This window comes from Sprattus sprattus (genome assembly GCF_963457725.1).
Source record: "Sprattus sprattus genome assembly, chromosome: 19".
Taxonomy (NCBI): Eukaryota; Metazoa; Chordata; class Actinopteri; order Clupeiformes; family Clupeidae; genus Sprattus; species Sprattus sprattus.
Genome location: NC_137917.1, coordinates 10,277,314 through 10,304,582, shown reverse-complemented (window position 1 = coordinate 10,304,582; position 27,269 = coordinate 10,277,314). Strand labels below are relative to the sequence as shown.

The window sequence follows — 27,269 nt, the reverse complement described above, 5'->3', positions numbered from 1 at the left end:
CTGAGGAGAGGGCAAGACCAGAACATATGCATGTGATCAGCTGGTTGACTTTTACAGCGGGGATGGGTCAGCATCAGGGAAAATTTTGGCAAGTTTAGCCCTGGTCCAGTGAACTCTCAGGAGGATTTTAAGTTGAATTAAACTATGTCTAGCGCATGGGGATGGTGTGTGTACAAAGTCTAGCGCAGCCTCCCACTGATCCTCTCTCATTACTTCCCCTAGGTCTTCTTCCCAAAGTGTTCTTGTTTCTTGCAGTGATTGGGGGGAGATGTTGCAGATTTGATTGTAAAGGACTGAAATTAAGAATTTACGGTGTGGGGACAAAGAGAGAACATTGTCAGCGTTATCTGATGGTAGATTTGGAAATTAAGCAATGTTTTTCTGCACAAAATGTCTTACTTGGAGGTATCTAAAAAAAAATGTGATTTTGGCAGGTCAAACTTCTCAGAGAGTTGTGTGAATGATCCAAATTTGCCCTGAAAAAATAGGCTAAGTGTGGAGGTAATGCCTTTTGCCATCCAGATTTTAAAAGCTGAGTCCAAGGTAGAGGGTGGGAAATTGTAATTATTGACAATTGGGGAGTGAATTGACATTGTAGACAGGTTGAAATGTCTTTTAAACTGTAACCAGATTCTAACTGAGTTAAGGACAATTGGGTTGGAGAAAAGTCTGGTTTGAGGGGTCGGAGTGGTAGGAGCGCATAAGACAGAGCCCAAGTGGACCTGTGCACTCAAGATGTATCCAGGCCTCACTGCTGTCAGGTTGATAGTCCTCCATCCAGAACAATATTTTCTGGATATTACAGGCCCAATAATAATATATAAAATTGGGCAAAGCCAAGCCAGCAAGCCCCTTTGGTCTTTCTAGAGATTGCCTTTTAATCCTGTGTGATTTGATAATCATGAACTTCCGGTGAGTTGGGGGGCACTCACACACACCCTTCTACATCAACTGAGCTGTAGTAGAGCTTGGTTCAAGCTTCAAGTTCCTAGGCATCCACATCTCAGATGATCTTACCTGGGGGGTATTCCAAGCACATGGCATAGTGACTAACCCAGATACATTTACCCAGAGTTAGTTGTTAACCTCTTAATGGAAGAGTATGACTTAATTCTTAATATCAGGAGGTTTATCACCTACTCAGAGTTAAATTATCTGGTTTAGTCAATAAACCACAGACTTGGAATACTGCTCTATTACCTGAACCCATTCAGCTTCTTCCTACAAAGGCTTGAGAAAGCTCAACTGTGTCCCATGTGACTGGTTGACTTCTGCCGCTGTACCATTGAAAGCATACTCACAAACAGCATCTCAGTGTGTTATGGCAACTGCTCCGCATCTGACCGTAAACCACTCCTGCGGTTGGTAAAAACTACCCAGTGCATCACCAGCACCCACTCACAAGTGCTGCCTAGGCAGACAGAGAAACATCATCAAGGATGTTCTCATCCTAAACATGGACTTTTCACCCTCCTCCTGTCGGGCTTTACAGGAGACTCTGCTCCCGCACCAGTAGGTTTAGGAGGAGCATTTTCCCTGAGGCTGTTACCCTGCTGAACTTTAACATCATTGCACTCATTGCTGCACAGTGTACAGTACTTTAACAATTGTGTTATTTTATATTCATATTCTGCAGTCTTAACCTCGTTCAAATAATGTTACTGTACATATAACCAACTGTACATATGTTGTTTACATCAGCATACTTAGCCAAATGTACATAATGCTGTTCACACTGGACCTATAACCTTACATTTGCACCCTCTATTCTCTAGCTCTGTCCTTCTTCTCGGTATGTGTAACCTGCGTTATGTGGACATGCGCGGGTTGGCACTGGACTCGAACTTGAATGTTACATATTGTACGATTTTTATCTATCATCACTTATGCTCTAGTACTTACTTTTCTTGCACTTATCTGTAATTGACTTTGTACCCATATTCTGCACAATGACAATAATGTAATCTTTAAAAAAAAAAAAAAAAGCAGAAAGACCCAGGACTGGTCTGTCAATCTACAAACTTACCAGAAGGGAGAGCACATTCCTGTTAAACCTGTAAAGGAAAGAGGGTGGGAAAAGAAAATTATGAATAAAGTGAATAATATCTGTTACATCCATTAATTGTAATCATCTCAAGAGGGCAGAATATTCTGGATATCATAAGCCTTGGTTGTTTAATTGTTACACCGGTAGGAGATGTTATATATTTAATGTAGCGGCAATATTGAGTAGACAAATTCAAAATGGATTGGGTTCAAGTAAATTAATGTATTTTTCCAGAAATGATATTAGGACTGCACATTATAGGTATACCTTTCATTTTTGAAACTCTGAAAATAGATCAGACAGCCTACATAAGACTTTTAACCAGAGGTGGGTAGGATAGGCAAACGCTATACTAAAGTAAATGTATTGTTACTTCATAATATGTATTGTTACTTACTCTATAAGAAAATAATGACTTGAGTAGAAGTTAAAGTCAGCACTGAGCTCTACTCCTGCCACGCCCCCTCCTGATTCAACTCACCTGCCTCAGTCACATTCCCAGTCCCTCGATTGCCAAAAGTCACTCCCTCCACCAGTCTACTTAAACTCATCACTCCCCTCAGTTATTGTCTGGTCACCTCGTGTACCTTATCTTCCAGCTCCCTCGTCAAGCTCTGGACTTTCATTTCCCCGGGTTCTAGCCTGACGTCCGTGACACCATCAAAATAATTACCTGATTTAGAGTAAAAATACATTTTCCAGCATTATGCACTTTCTGGTCATGAACACAATTGATACAAAACTCTGATCAATCACTGCCTTCATTAAACAGCTATAATCTCACTTTCTCAAGAAACCATCATGGACACTGAAAAAAAATCTTCCTGTTTATATTTCCGGTTACTGTTTGAATGTGTGTGTGTGTGTGTGTGTGTGTGTGTGTGTGTGTGTGTGTGTGTGTGTGTGTGTGTGTGTGTGTGTGTGTGTGTATTGGGGCAACTGATACAAATTGTTTCCTTCTTGTACCCTTTGTGTACCCATACAGGTCTTGGTTTCTGAATGAAAATCTGTTTGTCTCTGATCTGTTATACATTTGTCATTGACATTTGTGCAATGTTTTTTACTATATTACACCATCTCGGCAATTAATAATAAGAAAAAGAAGAGTTAAATAAGAAATACGAAAAGGTGTATTTTAAAGGTGGTGGTGGTAGTGGTGGGGGTGCGCTTCAGTAAAAAAATTAGTCAGCAGCCACCACTGCTACACACCTCTGCTTTTATCTGTGATGTTGTAGTGAAGCCTACCTGAAGGCTTACGTTCCAGCTACCTGAAGGCGTTCCTATGTGCCCAAAAACGTGTCGTACGGAGTAGCATAAAAAGGCCTTAACCATGTTAGCCCAGCGACCCTTCCCAGCAGGGGTTGAGGGGATCACAGAACACAATATGGTAAAGAGGAACATGTTAGTAAATGTTGTTCACTTTCTTTCATTTTTGGTATGGATTATTTCACAGTCACATATAAGATGTGACTACAATTTGCAATATCATGGACACTGACGTGTGTGTGTGTGTGTGGTTGGACCACTGAATACAATAATGTCCTTATCGTACCCTTTGTGTTTATCTGATCAAAATAGCAAACTGGTTAGTTAGACACGGTCAGACTGTTGTTGAGGTCCTTTAGCATGGCAGAACTGGGCTACTACTATCTTTTGTATTCACTGTATGCTTCCTGTTTTTAACAACCATATTATCAAGTAATCTAGATCAGTGGTTCTCAACCTTTTTTCAGTGATGTACCCCCTGTGAAATATTTTTTCAGCCAAGTACCCCCTAAGCAGCGCAAAGCATTTTTGATTTAAAAGAATATGTAATTCACAGCGCTATGCCATCATTTTCTTATTTATTAAACTGTCAACACTGAATATTGAACATTGAACATTGTTGCATTTAACTGAGTGCGTTTGCAATTACATTTTAGTAAGAACCTTGTGCTTGTGCTTCACTGAAAACCTGTCAGTCTTGGTGGCAGGAAGGCAACTGCTGTGATCAAGCTCTTCTCCAGACACAGTCTGTTTCTCTGCTTTGTTGTGATCACAGTCATTGCAGAGAAGGAGGCCTCACATAAATATAAGGAGTAAAAGGGTAGTAGCTGCTCCAAAGCTTTCTCTCCCAGGTCAGGGTGCTCCTGCTTCACACACATCCAAAACTGTGTGAGTGTGGATTTGGCAAACTTCATCTGGAGGCCAGTCAGATTACACTTACAGGAGTCTTTCCTGATTAGTGACAGGTAGCTTGCTTCCATATGCTTTGGACAAGAGAAATGGGTTTCTCACCCAATCCAGCTGTGTAGATTTCTCCTCCATGCCAGGAAAGTAAGACATTCGAAAATTTAAATTTCGAATCAAATTGGTCAAATGTCCCACGATGACCAACTTGACAGGAGCTCTGTCCGCATCCTCACTAGAGAGAAAATCATCCACCTGAGGAAAGCAGGTGAAATTCCCCTGGCTCTTCTCCACAGCTCTGCTTTCTTCAGGAAACCTCCCACCTTGTCATACAGGTTTAAAATGCTGGTGTCCTTTCCCTGCATACATATTCAGTTCGTTCAATTTGCTAAATATATCTGCCAGATAGCACATATTTGCAAGCCAGTCTGTGTGGCATGCATGGGGAGATCTGTGCTTGTTCAGAAAGGTTTGTACTCAGATCGTAATTCCAACAGCCGGTTAAGTATTCCGAGAGAGAGCCATCGCATATCTGTGTGCAGCACAGTTGTGTGTGTGTTCAGCTTCCATGTTTTCGCGAACAAATCGCGCTTATTATAGGCTACAGTCAGTTGCCAAAACGATAGAAGACATTCCTCCGTGATTTCCCTAAGAAAAAAATAGTTCTACACGCAAATGCGCAGCAACCCGCCTTCTGACTTCAAGTTTCAATGACTTTCCGTTACGTTCAATTACCGGACTACTACTGATATGAAAGATGTGAATTAGAAGCACAAAAGCCGTTGCCAATGACAGCGGATATAAACTTTTCGCAGCAGTGAAAATCAAGGAACTACAAACCTGCGAACGCAGACATTTAACCCACATAGCTATGGCCCATACAAATCAACTGAACATTCTGAATAGCCGTATAATAAGTAAGGGATAACGGCCGACGAGCTGTCCAGTTCTACGAAGTTAATGGACGCTGCGGGGCAAAGAACACCACGACGCGGAGCGGAGTGGTGTTGGTCCGCAGAAGTCCATTAACTTCGTAGAACTGGACAGCTCGGAGGCCGTTATCCCGCTTATCTCCCGTTTACAACATCCAAAAATGTTTTTATTATTATTATTATTATTTAGAATTTCCTTTATCTTTAGGAAATGTAATATGCATAATAACCTGATGAATTCTTGATTTGAAGCCTAGTGCTCCCGTTAGAGAAAGTAGTGAGAAAGTAGTGCGTGGAACTGAACCTTTAGTTTCCCCGGGCATTGCTGCAAAGTGACACTCATGAGCTCACCTCTGTAAGTAAACGGACACACGGACACAGGTATTGTTCATAAGGTTTTACTATTTACAGTTGAACTCCACGTTTCCGTTGATGGTGAAGTTGGACAGAGCAACAGGGAGGTCAAGTTTAGTAATTTTGGTCGAAGGCTCACAATCGAGCCGGCTAGTTAGCCGTGAGCTAACATCTGTTTCAATGGGTTTTTTTTCTAAGCGCTAACAGCCGCCTACAAATAATATTAGAGACTTTCAGTTAAGAATTACAATATTCTACAACATTCGTGTAGAACATAAACAACTAACCGAGTCAATTTAGACATATAAAAAGTCGTGTAGACAGCTTAATTGACATAAAACATTGCCCACTAACTTGTCCCAAAACGCCGCCATCTTGGTTCAAATTATCCTAGCTGTCAAAAAATAAACGTTACGTTGGTTGTCAATGGTAACCATTCAAGAGCATTGATATGGAACGGCGATTTAACGTTTCTACTGGAACTACGTCCAAGGTGTCCGGTTATACGAACTTAATGTACACCCCATTAGCCAATCAGAAAACAGTATTTCGTTCCAGAGGGAGATAACTATTTTTAAAGGATTTTTGAATGGAGGCTAATTTGGAATATATCTTTTAAAAATCTCACGTACCCCCTGGACTACCTACACGTACCCCCAGGGGTACGCGTACCCCCGGTTGAGAACCACTGATCTAGATAGTGGCCTAGAATTTCCTCAATTAAGAAGGACTTGTTAATGGATAACTACTGGCTGGTGGGGTTACATAGACACGTCAATACTTCACCAGAGGAAAACAAATCCCCAACACTTATGAAAAAATGTCAAAACGGAGACAAATCCATTTTTTAAATTCCATTTTAATGTACAAGGTACTCCAAAGTAATGTAAAAACTAAATGAACAACATTGAACAACAACTGAAATGTTCTAAAGTAGATGGTTCTAAATGTTTATTTATAGTAATTACAGGATATTTACCTGGAAAAATCTGTCATCAAGCTCAGTGTGTGCATTCATGTGCGTGTGTTTGTCTCTGCGTGTTTGTCTGTGTGTGTGTGTGTGCATGTGTGTTTGTGTATGTGTGTGTGTGTGTGTGTGTGTGAGAGAGAGAGAGAGAGAAAGACAGAGAGAGAAAGACAGAGAGAGAGAACTTTGAAAAATCCCACCCCATAACAATACCTATTCTAGGCTACTCAGTCATCATGACTGTGGCCCAGACTTGAATTATGAGGCCATCAGATATAAAACCCTATATGAAAGAAAGAGAGGGAGAGAATGATTTCCATTCCAGACAATATTTCTCAATGCGATGACCTTTTTGTTAAGCAGCAGGCTACAAGGACAATGTATAAATGTAGAGCACACAAGCTCATGTAGTTAGTCAATGCATTGCACATCACTCCTTTTGTATTCTGCATACACTTTCCCCTCACACAGTAGATATATATATAAGGCACTCTGACCATCCTGGAACGACAACGTTAACCCATGGGACCCTCACCAGCAGGGATTGAGGGGATCACAGAACACCCTGAAGAGCTACATATTTGTGAGCAATAGGTTTTTATTGTTAGAAGTACTAACATAAGACACACACCATGGTAAAGAGAAACGTGTTAGTAAATGTCATTCACTGTCCTTTGTTTTTACATTTCATTTTGTAGACGCTTTATTACAACGATGTATACACATTTTACACTGACGGCACACTGCACATAAGGAGCAATTAGGGGTTCAGTGTCTTGCTCAAGGACGCTGCGACAGGGAATTGAATTAGCAACCCTCTGATTACTATACAACTTCTCTACCTCCTGTCCTGTACCACCGTCTCCTTTTTGGTAGGCATTATTTCACAAGCGCATATTAGATGTTACTGCAAGTCCACAGAGCAAATTCAGGTGGTGTTACAAAGTGAAGTTTAGGCATAAACGGCCAGCAAACAAAAACACCTATTTTTAAACAGTTTGCAATATGATGGACACTGCAAAATATTAAAATCTTCCTGATTACATTTCCGGTGAATGTTTGAATGTGTGTGTGTGTCTGTATTTGGGCTTTTGAATAACATAAAAATAAAATTGTTTCCTTATTGTACCGTTTGTGTTTATCTGATCAGAATATCTAACTGGTTTTTCATTAACCTTTGTCTTCTGTCTTCTCCTGTCTAACAAACAGCCCACTTGTGGCCCGAACTGTGACGTGGAGGGGGGACTTTCTTCTAGAGGTCTTGGTTTCTAAATTAAAATCTTGGCTCTCTGATATATCTGTGATAAACACATACAAATAAAATAATGTTTGTATCATTTGACATTGACATTTATGCAACGTTTTCCTATAACTTATACCACCTCGGCCCTTAATACTCAGAAAAGAAAAGGTAAATTAGAAATTATTGTCAGAAGTACTCACATAACACACACACCATGAGAAAGGGGAAAGTGTTAGTAAATGTTGTTCACTTTCCTTCATTTTAGGTATGGATTATTTCACGGTCACATATTATATGATATTTCAAGTCCACAGAGCCAATTCAGGTGGTGTTAGAAAGAGAAGTTTAAGCACAAACTGCCAACAAAAAAAACACCTATTTTTACACAATTTGTAATATGATGGACACTGTAAAATCTCCAAATCTTCCCCACTATATTTCAGGTGAATGTGTGTGTGTGTGTCTCTGTATTTGGGCTTTTGGACAACATCAAAATAAAAATGTTTCCTTATTGTACCCTTTGTGTTTATCTGATCAGAATAGCTGACTGGCTAGCTAGATACAAAGTCAAACTGCTGCTGGATTATGGCTGAACTTGACTACTATCTCTTTATGAACTGTATGCTTGTTTTTGATGACTGTATTTTTCCTCAATTGAGAGAGACTTGTTAATGGATAACAACTGGCTGATGGGATTTAAATAGGTTTGAAAGCTTCTGAGCCATACAACACTTCAACACTTCTTCAGAGAAACACAAGTCTCCAACTCCAAAAGAAACGACCATGTTAAGGTAAGAAGGAAATTACTTCCATTATGTCCATGCAGAGACAATCTATGTTTTAATTACATTTGAATGTAAAAGGCACTCCATAGTCAAAAACAAAATGAACAGCAATGAGCAACAAGTGAAATATTCTGAAGTAGACTGTTTTAAGTGTTGTTATTGTTACAGTATTATAGGAGTTTTACCTGGAAAAATCAGTCACCAAGCTCAGTTTGTGCATGCACGTGTGTGTGTCTGTGTGTGCCTGTGTTTGTCTGTGTCTGTGTGTGAGCGTGCATGTGTGTTTGTGTATGTGTGCGTGCATGTGTGTGTGTGTGTGTGTGTGTGTGTGTGTGTGTGTGTGTGTGTGTGTGTGTGTGTGTGTGTGTGTGAGTGAAAGAATAGTCTCTCCATATTTCCACATTATATCACATGTACAAAATAATTGTAACGTTTTTTTTATTCACAGTGTAGCACTTTACCAGGGATAATTTTCCTATGCATGCTGTTCCGTTTTATAACATGTTATTTATTTGATGTTTTTTCTTTTTGTTTAGTTCTGTTGTTAGATACAGTACATAGTGCTGTAACCCTAGTGCTGTGAATGACAATACCTATTCTAGGCTACTCAGTCATCATATCTGTGGCTCAGGCTTCAATTATGAGGCCATCAGATATAAAACCATATGTGAAAGAAAGAGAGGGATAGACTGATTTCCATTCCATATATTTCTCATGCCATGACTGCTATAAGTTTGGTTATTTTTCTAACCAGAATGGGGACACTTTTCCTGATCTTTCTTGGTGTGTCAGGATTCACAGTTATGGCGCTACCTCAAGGTAAACAGCAACAAACAGTTTTTTTTTTTGGCTTATCACAGTGTCTGTCATGATAACAAACTGTTAAATTGTGTGTCTGATATAGCAAATGAAACACACACATATATATATTACTGCTGTCAAACGATTCAAATATTTAATTGCGATTAATCACATTTTTGTCATAGTTAACTCAAAATGAATCGCGAATAATCGCAAATTTGTATCTATTCTAAATGTCCTTTCAATTATTTTTTTCCATCATTTTTATTTTATTTGAATGCTCTTATCAACATGAAAAAAGTGGATTGGCTTTCTTTATGCAATGTTTTCTTTTATTGAAAAACAACATTGCCAAACGGGGCGGTACAAAATAAAATTATAAAGTGCATATTTCAGATAAACAAGGACTCAGCCTATAGTGCAGTTAAACCATGGCTTAATATTTTCTTTTTTTTCAAGTTTGCTGTGAACATAGAAGTCAGGCCTCTTATTTAAAAGACCAATGAACCGTAACAGTAAGGTAATAAAAGGTAAGCCTACTTCTTCTGTGCTTACAGACAACAGTGAAGCTCGCCGCTTTTGCACAACATAACCTTTAAAGGTAAACTTTCTATTCAGACGCTTTTTATCATCCATTTCGGCGTATCGCGCTCACCATTCTCTCAAACCTAACGTTAGCCTACTACACAGTTTGCGAGGCCAAAAAGAACGTTTATAAAAAAAAATAATAATAATTTTTACGGCGTTAAAATTGGTTTGCGTTAACGCCGTTAATAACACGTTAAACTGACAGCACTAATATATATATACAGTGGGGAAAATAAGTATTTGAACCCCTGGCGATTTCACAAGTTTGGCCACTTGCAAAGAAATGTGTGATCTATAATTGTAATGGTAGGTGTATATTAACAGTGAGAAACAGAATATCAAGAAAAAAATTCCAGAAAAATGCATTTTATAACATTTATGACTTTATTTGCATTTGATGCAAAAAATAAGTATTTGAACCCCTAGCAAAACTGACTGACAAAAATGACTTAGTACTTGGTGGAATAACCCTTGTTGGCAAGCACAGACGTTTCTTGTAGTTGGTAGCCAGGTTTACACCCATCTCAGGAGGGATTTTGGTCCACTCCTCTTTGTAGATCCTCTCCAAATCTTTAAGGTTGCGTTTGCAATGGGAGGGAATGAGGGAATGAGGTTCAAGCCCAATATTCCACGATACATGGCCCCATCCATAGTCCCCTTGATGCGGTGGAGTCGTCCTGTATCCCTTGGCAGAGAAACAGCTCCAAAGCATAATGTTTCCACCTCCGCTTGATGGTGGGTATAATGTACTCTTGGGGTCATATTCAGCATCCCCCCGTGTCAAACACGGCATGTCGAGTTAATGCCAAACAGCTTGATTTTGGTATCATCTGACCACATTCTGTCTCCCAATCCTCCTTAGAATCATTCAAGTGTGCATGCGCTTCCTTGAGCAGGGGGACCTTGCGAGTGCTGCAGTACTTCAAAAAATTACGGCGTGGTGTGTTGCCAATGGTTTTCTTGGTGACTGTGGTCCCAGCTGCCTTGAGATCATTCACTGTGTAGTTCTGGGGTTATTCTGCACCTTTCGAATGATCACTGATACCGCACAAGGGGATATATTGCATGGAGCCCCAGACCTAGAGCGATTAACATTTGTTTGGTGTTGCTTCAATTTACGAATAATCGCAGCAATAGTTGTCTGTTTCTCACCAAGCTGCTTGCCAATGGTTTTGTAGCCCATTCCAGCCTTGTGCAGGTCTACAATCTTATCTCTGACGTCTTTGGACAACTCTTTGGTCTTGCCCATGGTGGTTAGGTTGAAGGTGTGAAGTATGATTCTTTGGACAGGTTTCTTTTATAAACGTCACCAGTTGAGATCAGGTGTACCTTGTTAGACCTAATGAGGACTAATCTGTGTGTTCCTTGGGCACATAACTGGTCATTGTGAGCCAGAATTCTTGCTGTTTGCTTGGGGGTTCAAATACTTATTTTTTGCATCAAATGCAAATAAAGTCATAAATGTTATAAAATGCAGTTTTCTGATTTTTTTTGTTGATATTCTGTTACTCACTGTTAAAATACACCTACCAATACAATTCTAGATCACACATTTCTTTGCAAGTGGCCAAACTTGCGAAATCGGTAGGGGTTCAAATACTTATTTTCCCCACTGTATATACAGTATATATATATATATATATGTATATGCTTGAGGAACCCTAAGACCTCTGTCATGCTCAATGTCATGTCATGGTAAATTCCTCATTAAGCTCTCCAGACACTCATGCTGCGATTACATTGCCTGTGAAAGGTGACCCATTTCTGATATTTTGCTTACATGTGGCACACACAGGATGTGTATTATGAACGTGTAAACAGGAAAAAACACATGGAATCGTATAATCTCAGATCCGTTTTGGGCCTCATTTATATGTGGAAATCAATCCGAAAGACCGAACAGGCACAGCATCAGTCCCAACAATCAGACTCATTGTCTCTGTCACTTATCTAGTTAGTGATTTATGAAACATAATAAAAACCTAATGCAAAATTATACCGAGCATTTAGGCTATTATTTTATTTAATGCATATTTAAAGCAGCACTGAGGAGTTCTGGTCAAACATTAGCAATCTAACTGCCAACAGGAATGCAGAAACCTCAGTGTTATGCCCTTGGGTGGCCCTATAGGGCGAACAACACTCCACCCTTCAAGTAAAACTCACCAAACCCATGCCATGGGATTTATTAATATATAGCTCTATAAACAACCAAGACACTAAATTAAGACTACAAATAACAGTCAAAACGCAACAGCAACACTAAATGAAATCCATGACTGAGAAGTATGAAGCCCGGCAGTCCCCAAGCAAGAAGTCTCTCTTCTACTGCAGACACCAGACCTGTTAAGCAACCTGTTAAAATTCCCAGAGCCATAGGCACCTCATTGAGCAATCAGATGTAGTACAGCTGCCCAGAGCTACAGATAGGACAGGAGAGGACAAACTGCACAAGGAACATAGCCATTACACTTACAAACACCAACAACAGGACAGTTGGCACTGCTAGCATGGTAACACTTTTCTTTTGGCAATATAGTTGGCGAAGTAGGGCTGTGAAAGCTTTTTAATGCTTCCTCATTGGGCACGACAGAACTGCATAGTGCATACAGCTAGTTGGAATGACAAGTGTGTTTATCTGTCCTTCAAATGGCCATAGACGATGGAAATTAATTACAGTGCATGAAATGCCCTGTATTGTTATTCCTAGGCATTTTCTTCTTCTTCTTCTTACCTTTTTCTGCGATTAATTCAGCCCGAACCGCTTAACGTAGAAACTTCATTCAAACTTTGTCGCGTAGGTCTTGTAAAGGACACTTATGCTATGCATTTTTCACTTTTCTAAACTTTATACTTTTTAAGATATTAAATAAAAACGAATCTAAATTTTTCCATTGACTTACATTGGGGCATTATGACATCATAATAGGGTCTTTAAACTGGCTTGCACCTGTGCTTCACTGACACCTGCGCCAAATCCAAGGAACCTCTTCTCTGTCCCTCTCAATTTAACTGTAACTAGGAACATTAAGACACCTTCCATTCTCTACTTTTTTCTCTCTCCATCTCTCCATCTTTCTCTCTATCCCTCTCAGTCTACTTTCTCTCACACACTTCTTCTTCACTCCATTTTTATCTCCTTTTTTCAATATTTTCACTCTCTTTTTCTCTTTCACTCTTGTTCACTCTTCTTTCCTTCTTCCACTCTTCTTTCCTTCTTTCACTTTTCTTTCCTTTCTTCACTCTCCTTTCTTCTTTCCTTCTTTCACTCTTCTTTCCTTTCTTCTTTCCTTCTTCAACTATGATTTCCTTCTTTCACTCTTCTTTCTTTTTTTTCTTCCACTCTTCTTTCCTTTCCTCACTCTTCTTTCTTTTCTTCTTTCCTTCTTTCACTCTTCTTTCCTTCTTCCTCTCTTCTCTCCTTTCTTCACTCTTCTTTCCTTTATTCTTTCCTTCTTCCACTCTTCTTTCCTTTCTTCTTTCCTTCTTTCACCCTTCTTTCTTTTCTTCTTCCTTTCTTAACTTTTGCATTTCATGCACTGGTATTTCCTTCAGGAAATGCATTTTCTAGTTAGAAGATGATACCAGTACAGGTTGCTTATAAAAATATGTTTCAATATTTTTTCCATGGCAAAATTCTGCATTTTTTACCCACATATCAAAAAATAAAATAAAATAAGATACACTGTTGTTGTTCAAGTATTATTGATGTGAAATCAATTTTTCTTTGACAGCTAAAAATGTAGCATTGTACGGAAAGGCCACCCAGTCAGACCTGATTGGAAACCCCTATTCAGGGGAAGGTCATGCCCTAAATGCCATAGATGGAAATCGTGACCCACATTACCATCATGGATCTTGCACACATACTGATAGACAGAGTAATCCCTGGTGGAGGGTTGATCTATGGAGGAAGTACACTATTACTTCAGTGGCCATCACCAACAGAGGAGACTGCTGCGCGGACAAAATCAACGGAGCTGAGATTCGTATTGGCAGCTCCCTGCTGGACAACGGGAATCGCAATCCACTGTAAGATTCTCATTTTCTCTATTTGTTAACTGATTGAAAGTGACTTGGTCCAAAGGTTATTTTAGAATTTCTAATGCATAGGCCCATGGTCCATTTCAATGAGCAGCTGCAAATGTAAAAACGTCTCGTTACTTACGTAACCTCAGTTACCTTAGCAGGGAACAGATATAACAAATGGGACTTGACCAAGGTTCACGGAACAATCAAAGAACTTATTCATTCATGCCGATAGGCAGAGAGACGTCGCGTTGTGTCCTGAGCCCAGCCCCTCAGGAGCCCATAAATTCGGGCCCACGCGCGCCGTCACTTAGGGTTTGGGTTGACAAAGAGGGCAGGAGAGGGGGAGGGAGACAGGCTGTCCCGACCGGCTGCAGCCACAGGGCAGTTGCCGGACACTAAACGGCCTGGGGCCGGAGGGACCTACAGGGGAAACCTCCCCGGTTGACGCTGGAGTCGTCCTCCTCGCGTCGGTACGCTCCCAGAACGCCAGACGCTTTTGAGCCCTTGCTTTCGTCATAGCAGCACAGATATCGCACACCGGGTCGTCAACACTCAGTGCCGCTTCAGCAGATCAGCATCAAAAACACATAGAAACACATAGTAGCTAGCTAGCCTCGCTGCTAATACGTATAACGTTAGCATGCTGATATGCTCTCACACTTCCCCCTCCTTTAGGGCAGAGGTAGCTTACTGTTTGTCTCCAGGCTTGTCTTTCACTGCCGTTTTATGAAAGGTCAGCCATTCTAAATAGGTTCTACACGTGAAATACATTCCATATTTAATGGATAGAGAGCAACGCTACCAGCATTACTCCATAGCAAATTACTATGCTGACAGGGCAGTGTCCTAACGTAGCTGCTAGGTCAGTTATCTAACATTGTCAAATATCGGCAATGCTGTTAAACAATCAAAATGCTAAGTTTAATAATGGTTTAACAATCGATGTGCTCATTTTAGTAGCTAATGGATTAAAATGACAACGTGAACGTTTGGCAAAAACACACGCAGTCCGATAATTAACACCATAACGATAGCTGTCTAGCTAGCTAGCGAATAGCTTACGTTAGCTAGTTTTAACCAGAGATAATTTGCCTAAGCCTAGCATAACATCAGTGGTGAAAGTAAGTCAATGACAAAAACGTGAATAATGAGTTAGCCTATGACCATGTAGGCTTAGTTTATTATTTTAGCAGAGGAAAATTCAAACTTAACAAGTTCCATTTGGGAGACCCAGAGGTAAACTGTCCCCTGCGCCCCTTGTCATTTCAAGCTAGCTGTAGAGAAGGCACTTTCAACACCGAGTCACCAGCAAATAGACCAGCAGTAGTCAGAAGCAATGTACTGTTTGAGGTTTTATATAAAATACGGTAGCCGTAATGCTGCAAACGGCGGGCTTTGTAGTTTACCAAAGTCGTACTAAAACATTTTGACAGAGCGCATCCAGAATTAATCTATATAGCGCTCCCGATTGTAAGGCGCACTGTTGTTTTTTGATAAAATTAAAGGCTTTTAAGTGCGCCGTATAGTCCGGAAAATACGGTAGGTGATTTGAAAAGTCAATATGTCTGAGAGAACTGCTTCACTGAGGTAACAGTGATTTTTAGTTTTTTTTGTGTTTTAGGTACAATGTACCCTATTCCCTTGACCCAAACTACATGTTTATTTTGTAACATGTTGCATTGTTATGCAAGGAGTGCACTGTATTCAGTAATTAATCAACCAATGAATAAATTAATTATAGATATTTTAGAGATATTTTGTCCTGGCATGATTTTCAGAGCGATTAATAAGGCAAACTCAGAGGAAGTAGTTTATTTTCATGTAATGATGCTGAATATTTGAGATTTGTACTCAAAACATTATAACTCTTGACTTCACTTTCAGGGCAGGGGTCATATCCTCTATCCCAGCTGGGAGAACCCTCACCTTCAGCTGGGATAAAGGGGTGGAGGGCCGCTATGTTAATGTTTTTTTGCCTGGAAACAACAAGGCTTTGGGGCTTTGTGAGGTGGAGGTGTATGGCTATCCAGCACCAAATGGTAACAGTATTTGTAAATATAGCAAACATATCACATCATACATAAAATATTTAGGTTTTTATTACATTTATAATAGAAGCATGTAAAAATGTAGCAATATTGAAACAATTTTGCAAATGTCTTTGTAAAGACTGAAAAGCTTTAGAACAATTACAAATCATTGTTTTTCAGTATCCCCACACTTGATCAGATTTTTCGGTAAACAAATGGAAGAGGAATCTAAGTACATTTCTTGTTTAAGATCAAGAGGCATTTTACTTTCTGTCAACTAAACACATACAGTATACTTTTTCTGTCCAGAAAACAAGCTAAGCTACTCTTATGTAATGTACATATACAGTAGGAGCTGTAAATGAGAGATGAGGAACCTGGTTGAAAACAACTGAATTGCCAAAAAAAAACATATTCAACCACTTCAGCAAAGACATAGCTCTTAACTGTACATAATTGTTAGGCTAGCTGGTCATTTGTCATCGTTCTTTCATTGTTTCCATGCAGGTGAGAATGTGGCATTAAGAGGGAAAGCAACTCAGTCAGACCTTGCTGGAAGTGGATTTGCATACAATGCCATTGATGGGAATCGTGACGGCATATATAGCCATGGTTCCTGTACTCACACAGAAGGTCATTTCAACCCTTGGTGGAGAGTGGATTTGCTCCAAAAATATAAAGTCTTCTCTGTGATAATTGCCAACACTGTGGATAGCGTTCCCAGTAGACTGAATGGAGCTGAAATCAGAATTGGAAATTCTTTGGACAACAATGGCCTCAACAACCCCAGGTAAGAATTGGTGTCCTCATTTCGGGCCATATCTAACACCATCACCATGTTGACACCAAAGTAGCTCTGAGTTGACAAAGGACTAGACAAGACTAGACTATTGGGAATACTTACTAAACGAATGACAGAATGATTTAGGTTATGGTCAAGGACCCTGTATTAGTGTGCATTAATACAAAATGATATCCTTTTCAGGTGTGCCGTAATATCCTCTATTCCTGGTGGATTTTCCAAGACCTTTGAGTGTAATGGGATGGAGGGACGCTATGTTACCGTGGTGATTCCTGGACGTGCAGAGTACCTCACACTATGTGAAGTGGAAGTATATGGATCATCGCTGGACTAAAGCCCAGGGAGTATAGTAGTATAGTAGCATAATTGGCATGTCGTGCTGTGAAAGCTTTTCTTGCATTTCCGTGCGGTGGTCTGACTCGAATCACAGAACTAGTTCACAGGAACGACGGGTGTGTGTATCTGTCCTTCACATGACCATATGAGCCTACCTTAAAAATGTATTTGAAGATGACAAAAGTTTTAGTTTCCTATAAAAACATGCCTAAAAATAGTGGTAAATTGATACATACTGTTGATTTAATTAAACGCTGAAATCAATGACAAAAAGTATTACAAGAGATAGTTCACTTCTAGAACGCTCACTTCAAGTGGAGGTAGACATTATAAAATTAAATTTGTCAACTGTCCTGTTTGTTTGAAGTGAACCTTTTGTTGCTAGCTGCCCGGTACTTCTTGTATTCTAGTAGTTTCAGGCCTGCCTTTGGGAAGACAAGTAATTTGAATGGTGACTCTCACTTCTTCTCTCAGTTTGTCATGTCGACTCTTGCCCTTCCTACTGGGAGTCTGAGCTCTGTCCCTCTCAGGTAGTGTAGTTAAGTTATGAACAGTTCTGCAAAAATAATAAAAACAACAACTGTTATTTCAGTAAAGTTTACCTCACATCCTGTGTGGCCACCAGATTGCGCCAAAGAGCAGGTTTCAGTTCCCTAGCTTCTAGAATTCGACCTGTCACCTGTGGCCCACATCCCTTGCATCATCTGTAAAAAAAAAAAACAGTAGCGAAGTGTTTAATTAAGCTGGCTGCAGTTATTGAAAACCTGTGTCCATGTCACATAGTGTGCCTGCTGAGTTCCTAATGGGTCTGCATTGTAAGTTTGAAGGAATCTTCAGTGCCTTATATTCTCCTGTGAGACTTTCAGTTTGAGTGCTGATGAGTTTGTTTTTGGTTAAACATTTTGTGTAAAAGATTTTTGCTGTGTGTTGGAATGTCTTTTTTATTGGAAAACTGCTGCCTACGCCTTTTAATAAAAGAGTAGACAGACTTTTGCCTGACTTGTGTTGCTTTCTGAGCTTCTTGCTCTGAAATGTTAACCCTTGCCTGTGTGTTAATTTTCAAAAGCTGACACAAATCTGGAAACTGGCGTTTGTTTACTTTTATAGGCATTACAAAATGAACCCTTTTTTAACACACAGGAACAGGAATAGGACATTTGTTTACACATAGGGCCTACAGTATATTTAATTGATTTCAGCCATTTAGAGTGACACATTTATTTATTATTACATAATAGATTTCAGACAATTCAGTGATCCACTGACAGTCTTCTAGGTCTGCAGAGGATGATTTGTGTTATCTGTTGCAGCATCGATGGGCTTTAGTCTAGTGGTGATCCATTCACCTCCACCTCACAAACCTATTTAGACACAATTTGCAATACCATGCATCCCACAACAATGTCAAACTGGGTGGTGACCCAACACACCATCTACACCGGGTTAATGTCTCCTACCTTTTTTGACGCAGTTGCCAACCCTAAACTCAGTTCCATTCAGTCCACTCTGTATTTCTGCAGCAGATCAACTCCCAACCTTGAGGTGTCATGATAGGCAGTGTCTGTGCAGGAGCCGAGGTGTCCGTGGGCATTTCGGTTACCATCTATGGTAACATTGTGAGAAACAGGAATGACATATTTATAATCTGACGAGATGCGTACATTATCTTTTCATGTTTGTTGTGTGAGTGTTTTGAAACCCAGCCCATCAGTCTTGGGAAAACTATAAGACCATCTCCAAAAGATTCCAGCTCCATCCATCCATCCAAGTCAAAAAATTTAGAAATGGAGGGCATTCAACATGACCGCATCTCTACCTAGAAGTGGACGCCCATCAAGACCATCACCAAGAAGCACCAGAAGAAGAATAAATCAGGTAAAAGCCAACCCACACATCACCTCTTAAGAGTTTCGGGTCTCTCTGGCAGGATCTGGGGTAAATGTACATGGGTCTAATCAGACGAAGTGCTCAAGGGGTTCACATACTTTCAAGTGGCACTGTATCACACTTATTTAGCCAACATGATATAAACTAATTTAACCAACATTATATACACTAATTTAGCCAACATTAATATGAAAACCAATACAATATAAACAATAAACAGTCATATAATGTTTTGTCACATTCATATTTTGCTGTTTCTATGCAGTTTTTCCATTGGATATCTGACATGCAATGGGGGATCACCCATCAAACCAATACAATATAATACAATATAAACAATAAAAACTCATATAATGTTTTGTCATATTCATATTTGGTAGTTTCTAACTTTCTATGCAAACAAAAAACATGTGTAGAAAGAGTTCACTGGTTTCATTTCCTGATATCGTCAGAACATATATCAATGCACTTGGATGGGTCCAGTGATTCTGTGAGGTCTGTGTTCTGTCCCTGTCTTGTTTCATGGTATGTATCCCTTGTGTTCTCACGTGTTCCTTCTTTTGTGTTTGTTTACCCTTGTCTCCTCGTGTCTGTCTCCTCACGCCCTTCCCTTGTTATTGTGCTTGTGCTGTTTATTAGTTTGTCTCCCTTGTGTGTCATGTGATCTTTGTTGTCTAGTCTTTGTGATTCCTTGTTCCCACCATGTGCTTTCCACCATGTGCTTCCCTGTGTTTGTTTGTGTATGCCATGTGCCCTTGTTGTTGTCCGTGTCTCCACCCCTCACCTGTTCCCAATAATCACCTGGTTTGTTTGTCTTATTGGTTTCACCTGTGCCCTGTTAATTCCCCTCGTTTAGTCCACCTGTGTCTCCTTGTCTGCCCTGCCTTGATTGTTTTCACCTGTTTGTGTGTGTGTATATATAGTCCTTGTGTTCTTGTCTCTCGTTGCTGGTTCGTCATTAATGTTGCGTGTTAGTTCTCAGTGTTTTTAGCGGTTTCAATGTTCTCAGTGTTCTCAGTGTTCCTCCGTGTTCACAGTTGTAATTAAGTTTTGTCGTGTTGCCAACCCTGTACTGGATTTCGACTTCTCTTTTGCCTTACCCCTTTGGATTGTTTGCCTGCCTTTTGACTGATTACCGTGTACCGAACCCTGGACAGTAAAGTTTATTCTTCATTCTACCCCTTGTGTCTGAGTCGTGCTATTGAGTTCACACACCCCAACCCCAATTCGTAACAGATTCCACCTAGGCTTTTCATGTGTTTTAACATCAGACCCCTCAATCAAGTAACATCCATATTAAAAGCACACATAAAAGGACCTTACAATCATTGAAGTGTTTCCAGGATATCCTTACTTTGCTTTCCATTCAATTCTGCAGTCTATGAAAGTCAGACTTACTTAGGGTGAATTCATTTTGATCAACTCACTATTTTCTACCTGTGGTATCTGATGAATTAAAGAGAATGGGTAACTCACAGAGATTCAAGGTTGCACATATTCTGAAGACACTGAGCAAGGCTGAAAATCCAGCTGATGTGACTTCCTTTATTGTCTGTATGCTTCTTGCTGGAACAATGTTCCGTTTTCATGCACCACGTTTATATTTGTCACGGTTAATGTGTATTTACAACAAAAATGTAATGTATGTGTGTGTGTGTTTGTATTGGGGACCTCTGAAATAAAATTCTTTCTTTTAAGCATGGCAGAACTTTGCTACTATTATCTCTTTTATTCACTTCATGTTTCCTGTTTTTGAAAACCATATTTACAAGCAATCTAGATAGTGGCCTAGAATTTCCTCAATTAAAAAGGACTTGTTAATGGATAATAACTGGCTGATGGGGTTACATAGATCAGAAGGCGTCAAAGCCATATGACACATCAATACTTCTCCAGAGGAAAACAGTTCTCCAACACCTATGAAAAGAAGCAGACCATGGGCCCTATCTTGCACCCAGCGCAATTGACATTGTCACCGATGCATGTATCATTCCTATCTTGCACCCGGCGCACAGCGGGATTTTCCCTCCAGAGGAGCGCGTCGAAATGAACTTTCGCCGACATGGGCGGGGCGGAACATAGAAGGCGTTTCTCTGGCGCAAGTGGTATTTTGCAGTTTCAAAACAACGCTGTGCGCCGTGCGCCGTGCGCCATTGACCAGAAAAAAGCTAGTCTAATGTCAGAGGCGCAATGTCTAAAGTCTGTGGCGGGTATTCAGAACGCTATTTTAAGGACACGTGCTTGGCTGCGCAGTAGCCTACACTTTACCTCTCTCGTCTACACGAGAGATTTACACCAATTTTTTGGCAAGCCATATATAATTACAAGGAAAATAAAGTATTTACCACATGAGGAAATCATTGTGATATCCATATCCAAGATATTTTAAAAATAGGTATACATCTAGCGTACACATGGACCCAAATGATTCAGGTTAATTGAAGCTGCGTGACATTTGATTTATTGTATGGCTTTGTTAAATTTATTTCATGCCAGTATTATTATAAATCTTGTAAACTCATCTCTGTGTATGTGGACTTTATTTATGTACCTTGGGTTTGGTCAGCTGGTGCACTGGGTTGGGTGCCGATTTCCATGCCCCCATATCCCTGCACGCAGAGAACTTTGCAGAGAACTTTGAAAATCCAACCTTTAAATATTCTCTCCATATTTCCATCACATGTTAGTTGATGAGTTTTGTATTCACAGTGTAGCATTTTGCCAGAATGGATGCTATTCAGTTTAATAGTGTAAGGTACTCTGACCATCCTGGAACGACAGCGCTAACCCAGGGACCCTTCCCAGCAGGTGTTGAGGGGATCACAGAACACCTGAAAGAGTTACATACTTGTGAGCAATAGGTTATTATTGTCAGAAGTACCAACATAACACACACACCATGATAAAGAGAAACGGGTTAGTAAATGTTGTTCACTTTCCTTTGCATTTGTTTTGGATTATTATTGGAATTCAGCTGGTGTTACAAAGTGAAGTTTAAGCATAAACTGCCAGCAAATAAAAAAACAATTATTTAAGACACGGTAAAATCTCCCGCACTATATTTCCGGTGAATCTTTGTATGTGTGTGTGTGTGTGTGTGTGTGTGTGTGTGTGTCTCTGTATTAAGGCTTTTGGACAACATAAAAATTTAAATGTTTCCTTATTGTACCCTTTGTGTTTATCTTATCAGAGTAGCGGACTGAATAGCTAGATACAAGGTCACTTTTGTCTGCTGCTGAGGCATGGGAGAACGTGACTACTATTATCTCTTTGATGAACTGTATGCTTCTTGTTTTTGACAACCGTATTTTCAAGAATTTCCTCAATTAGGAAGGACTAGTTAATCGATAACATCTGGCTGACAGGTTTAAATAGATCGGAAAGCTTATAAGCCATAAGACACTTGAACACTTCTTCAGAGTAACACTAGTCTCCAACACCTATCAGAAGAAACAGACCATGTCAAGGTAAGAGGGAAATTACTTCCATTATGATCATGCTGAGACAATCTACGTTTTAATTAAATGTAAATGCACAAGGTAATCCATAGGAATGTAAAAACAAAATGAACACCTGAAATATTCTAAAGTGCAATGAGTGCAAGTTCTAATTGTTAATTTAAAGTTATTATAGGAGTTTAACCTGGAACAATCAGTCATAAAGCTCAGTGTGTGTGTGTGTGTGTGTGTGTGTGTGTGTGTGTGTGTGTGTGTGCGCGTGTGTGTGTGTGTGCGTGTTAGCATGTCTGTGTGTGTTGGTTCTGTTGTTATATAGAAAGTGCTGTAAACCTAGTGCTGTGAATAACAATAACTTTTCTAGGCTACTCAGTCATCATCTGTCATATCTGTGGCTGAGACTTGAATAATCAGGCCATCAGATACAAAAAACTATATGTGAAAGAAAGAGAGGGAGAGACTGATTTCCATTCCAGAGAATATTTCTCATGCGATGACTCCTTAAAGATTTTTTTCCTAACCAGAATGGAGACACTTTTCCTGATTATCTTCCTTGGTGTGTCAGGATTGACAGTTATGGCACTACCTCAAGGTAAACAATGACAAACTGTGATCAATTATTTACCAGATGCTTATCACATTGTCTGTCACTCAAGAACGAACAAGTCTTTATTTGATCAAACTGTTGTGACTGATATAGCAAATGATTGCAAAGTTGCAAAAAATAGATAGGCTTGAGGAACCCTAAGATCTCTGTCATGCTCAATGTCATGTCAAGGTTAAGTTCCTCCTTCAGCTCTCCAGACAGTCATCTCTTAGGCTAAGTTTACATTAGCTGTGAAAAGTGACCCAGTTCCAATGTTTTGCACACACGTGGCACAGAACGGATATGTATTATGTACGTATAAACAGGAAGAAAGCAGATGGAATAGGATATTCTTAGTTCTGATTCGGGCCCCATTCATATGTGGAAATAAATCCGATATTAATCGGGATTCCTGCCAGTGCAACATCATGTAAACGGACCGATCAGATATTCACTGTCTTTCCAGTTCGCACATCATTGGAAATATGACTTCTCATATTTTATAATGTTCAGCTTTTTAATGGCGTATAACTTTACTTTCACATGCAATAAGGGCTCTCCTTTTTATTTAAAGCCTTAAATTAGGACCAATATTTTAGACCTCTGAAAATGCTTATTAATAAGTTTGCATCCAGTGCAGTGCCGGCTGGTTGTTTACTTTCAGTTTCAGTGACCAAACCCTCTTGTACGCGCGTGGGTTGTTTCAAGTGTCAAATAAGCGTCAACCCAGGTAGCGGATATGGGTCAGTTTTTAACACAGCCATATAGAACAGACCCAACAGGCACAGCATCAGTCACAATCATCAGACTAATTGTCTCCGTCACTTATTTATTCTGTTAATGGCACATAATAAAACAAGGCAATGTTAAATTATACATAGTATTTATTATTTCATTGAATGCACATTTAAAGCAGCAATCTCACTGCATAATAGGAAACCTGCATGCAGAAACTTCACTGTTATGCCCACTGCAACATTCCCCTGAAGTAAAACTCATGAAAATTAATCAGAAGATGATATCGGTACAATTTGCTTCAATAATTATAACATGGCAAAATGCTGCATTACTTACACACATATTAACAAAGAAAACTACATATGATACGCTGTTGTTGTTCAAGTCATTTTGTTGTGAAAAATATTTCTTTACAGCTAGAAATGTAGCATTGTATGGAAAGGCCACCCAGTCAGACTTGCTTGGAAACCCTTTGGATGGGCACTGTCTTGCCCAAAATGCCATAGATGGAAATCGTGACTCAGATTTTTATCATGGATCTTGCAGTCATACTGATGAACAGACTAATCCCTGGTGGAGGGTTGATCTACTGAAGCAGTACATTATTACTTCAGTGGCCATCACCAACAGAGGAGACGACGCCCCTGAGAGAATCAACGGAGCTGAGATTCGTATTGGCAGCTCCCTGCTGGACAATGGCAATCACAATCCATTGTAAGATTCTCATTTGCTCTAGTTGTTAACTGATTGAAAGTGACTAGGTCGAAAAGTTATTTCAGAATTTCTCATGCATAAGCTCACGGTCAGTTTCAATGAGCAGCTGCAAATGTATAGTTTATTATCTTATCATATACTGCCAAAAGAAAGTGATAATGAATATTGTTTACTCTTCCGCCTCCTTCCTCTGACACTCTGTATTGCAGTAGGTGGTTTGTAAAGTCAATATGTCTGAGAGAACTGCTTCACTCAGGTTTTAGGTTGACCCAAACTACATGTTCATTTTCATGTTGCAATGTTATACAAGGAGAACAATGTATTAAGTAATTAATCAACCAATTTATTAATTGAATCAATAAGAAGAGATATTCTGTCCTAGCATGCTTGTTAAAGCGATTCATCATGATTAGACAAACTCAGACAAGGTCCTTTATTTTCATGTAATGATGCTAAATATTTGACATGTGTACATATGTGTTTTCATATAAAAGCGCTGAATATTTCACACAAAACACTATAACTCTTGACTTCACTTTCAGGGCAGAGGTTATATCCTCTATCCCAGCTGGGAGAACCCACTCCTTCGGCTGGGATAAAGGGTTGGAGGGCCGCTATGTTAATGTTTTTTTGCCTGGAAACAGCAAGTATTTGGCATTGTGTGAGGTGGAGGTGTATGGCTATCTAGCACCAAATGGTAGGCATTGTCTTTGTAAATATATCACACATATCACACAATATTTAGGTTTTTATAATGGAAGCATACAAATGTAGTAATATTGAAACTATTTTGCACATGTCTTTGTCAAGACTGAAAAGCTTAAGAACAATTACAATTGTTTTTCAGTATCCCCACACTTGATCAGATTTTTCGGTAAATCAAATGGAAGACGAATCTTAGTACATTTCTTCTTTAAGATCCAGAGGCATTTACTTCCTGTTAACTAAACACAGTATAATTTTCTGCGCATGGTCAAAGCTGTTCAGAAAACAAGCCAAGCTATTCTGATTTGATGTAAGCATAGGAAAAGCAGTAAATGAGAGATGAGGAACCTGGTTGAATACAATTGAATTGCCCAAAAACATTCTCAACCTCTTCAGACAGGACATGGTTCTTAACTGTACATAATTGTTAGTCCAGTTGATCATTTGTCTTAGTTCTCTCATTGTTTCTATGCAGGTGAGAATGTGGCTTTAAGAGGGAAAGCAACTCAGTCAGACCTTCATGGATATGGATTTGCATCCAATGCCATTGATGGGAATCGTGACGGCATATATGACCATGGTTCCTGTACTCACACAAAATCTCATTTCAACCCTTGGTGGAGAGTGGATTTGCTCCAAAAATATAAAGTCTTCTCTGTGATAATCACCAACACTGTGGATAGTGTTCCCAGTAGACTGAATGGAGCTGAAATCAGAATTGGAAATTCTTTGGACAACAATGGCATCAACAACCCCAGGTAAGAATTGGTATTTCAATTTCTGGCTATATCTAACACCAACACCATGTTGACACCAAAGTATAGCTCTGGGCTGACATGCTGCCCTTTGTATTGTTATCCTTGGCATGCATTATTTTTAACTGCACCTTGTGCCATCCGTTACTCCGTACAAAATCTCTGACAGTGCTAGAATATTTGGAATACTTAAACAATGACAGAACAATGACAGAATGATATAGGGTATGCTCAAAGACCCAGTATTAGTGTGCGTTAAAAAAAACAATATCCTTTTCAGGTGTGCTGTAATCTCCTCTATTCCTGGTGGATTTTCCGAGACCTTTGAGTGTAATGGGATGGAGGGACGCTATGTTACCGTGGTGATTCCTGGACGTGCAGAGTACCTGACACTCTGTGAAGTGGAGGTATATGGATCACTGCTGGACTAAAGCCCAGGGAAAAGCGATGGATAGCTTACACTACTCTCAAAACACAGCAAATGTGTTGTTGTGCTGAACATGTCATGGGCAACACTTTCATTTATAAAAATAGAATCTGTTCTTGTTACTAAAAATACAGAATTACTGGTAGTCTTACAGATAATGGGCCCTATCTTGCCGATCAGAAACGCAAGTAGGACGGCGCCAAGCGCAAGTAGCTGTGTGGGCGGCTCTATGGCGCAGTTGCTATTTTAACGGCGGAAAAAACACACTTGCGTCCAGCGCAAGTGTCAAAAGGGTTGGTCCAAAGGAGGTTACTCAGCCATAGGTGTGGTTTGGGCGTATTATGCAATAAACCAATCCGAGCGTCATCTCACATTCCTTTTAAGAGCGAGGAGCGCATAGTCCATAGCGGCTTGTTATTTTGATGGCGGAATTACCTGGTGGAAGACCGGAAAAGTTCACAGCCGAGGAGACCGACGTGAGATTTACACCAATTTTTTGGCAAGCCATATATAATTATAGCCTGGATACCAGCCTGATGACATCGTCAGGCTAATATAATTACAAAGAAAATAAAGTATTTACCACTTGAGGAAATCATTGTGATATCCATATCCAAGATATTTTAAAAATAGGCATACATCTAGCGTAGCCTACACATTGACCCAAATGATTCAGGTTAATTGAAGCTGCGTGACATTTGATTTATTGTATGGCTTTGTAAAAAGCCGGGAGATAGATATATATATGGGGATACGAGAAACCCTCAAAAAGTAAGCAAAGTCAAGCAAGCATGTCAAGATATTGCCGTGATTGTTTCTGCAACGGGGCACCCGAAAACGTTGCCGAAAACGCTATAATGACGTCCGGAGACGTGGGACATCCAAGCTGGAAGGTAACACACGTTCTTGTGGCTTC

At 39.8% G+C, this 27,269-nt stretch overlaps 1 protein-coding gene across 1 annotated transcript; it reads left to right on the top strand.

Moving 5' to 3' along the window:
• Positions 1-504: 504 nt before the first annotated feature.
• LOC308380124 (fucolectin-like) lies at positions 505-26,357 on the top strand (the record flags this gene model as incomplete). Its single annotated transcript, XM_080857395.1, has 4 exons — positions 505-543; positions 15,762-15,957; positions 25,647-25,929; positions 26,207-26,357. 4 exons carry the CDS (start codon positions 505-507, stop codon positions 26,355-26,357), a joined length of 669 nt encoding a protein of 222 aa, XP_080713521.1.
• Positions 26,358-27,269: the final 912 nt, after the last annotated feature.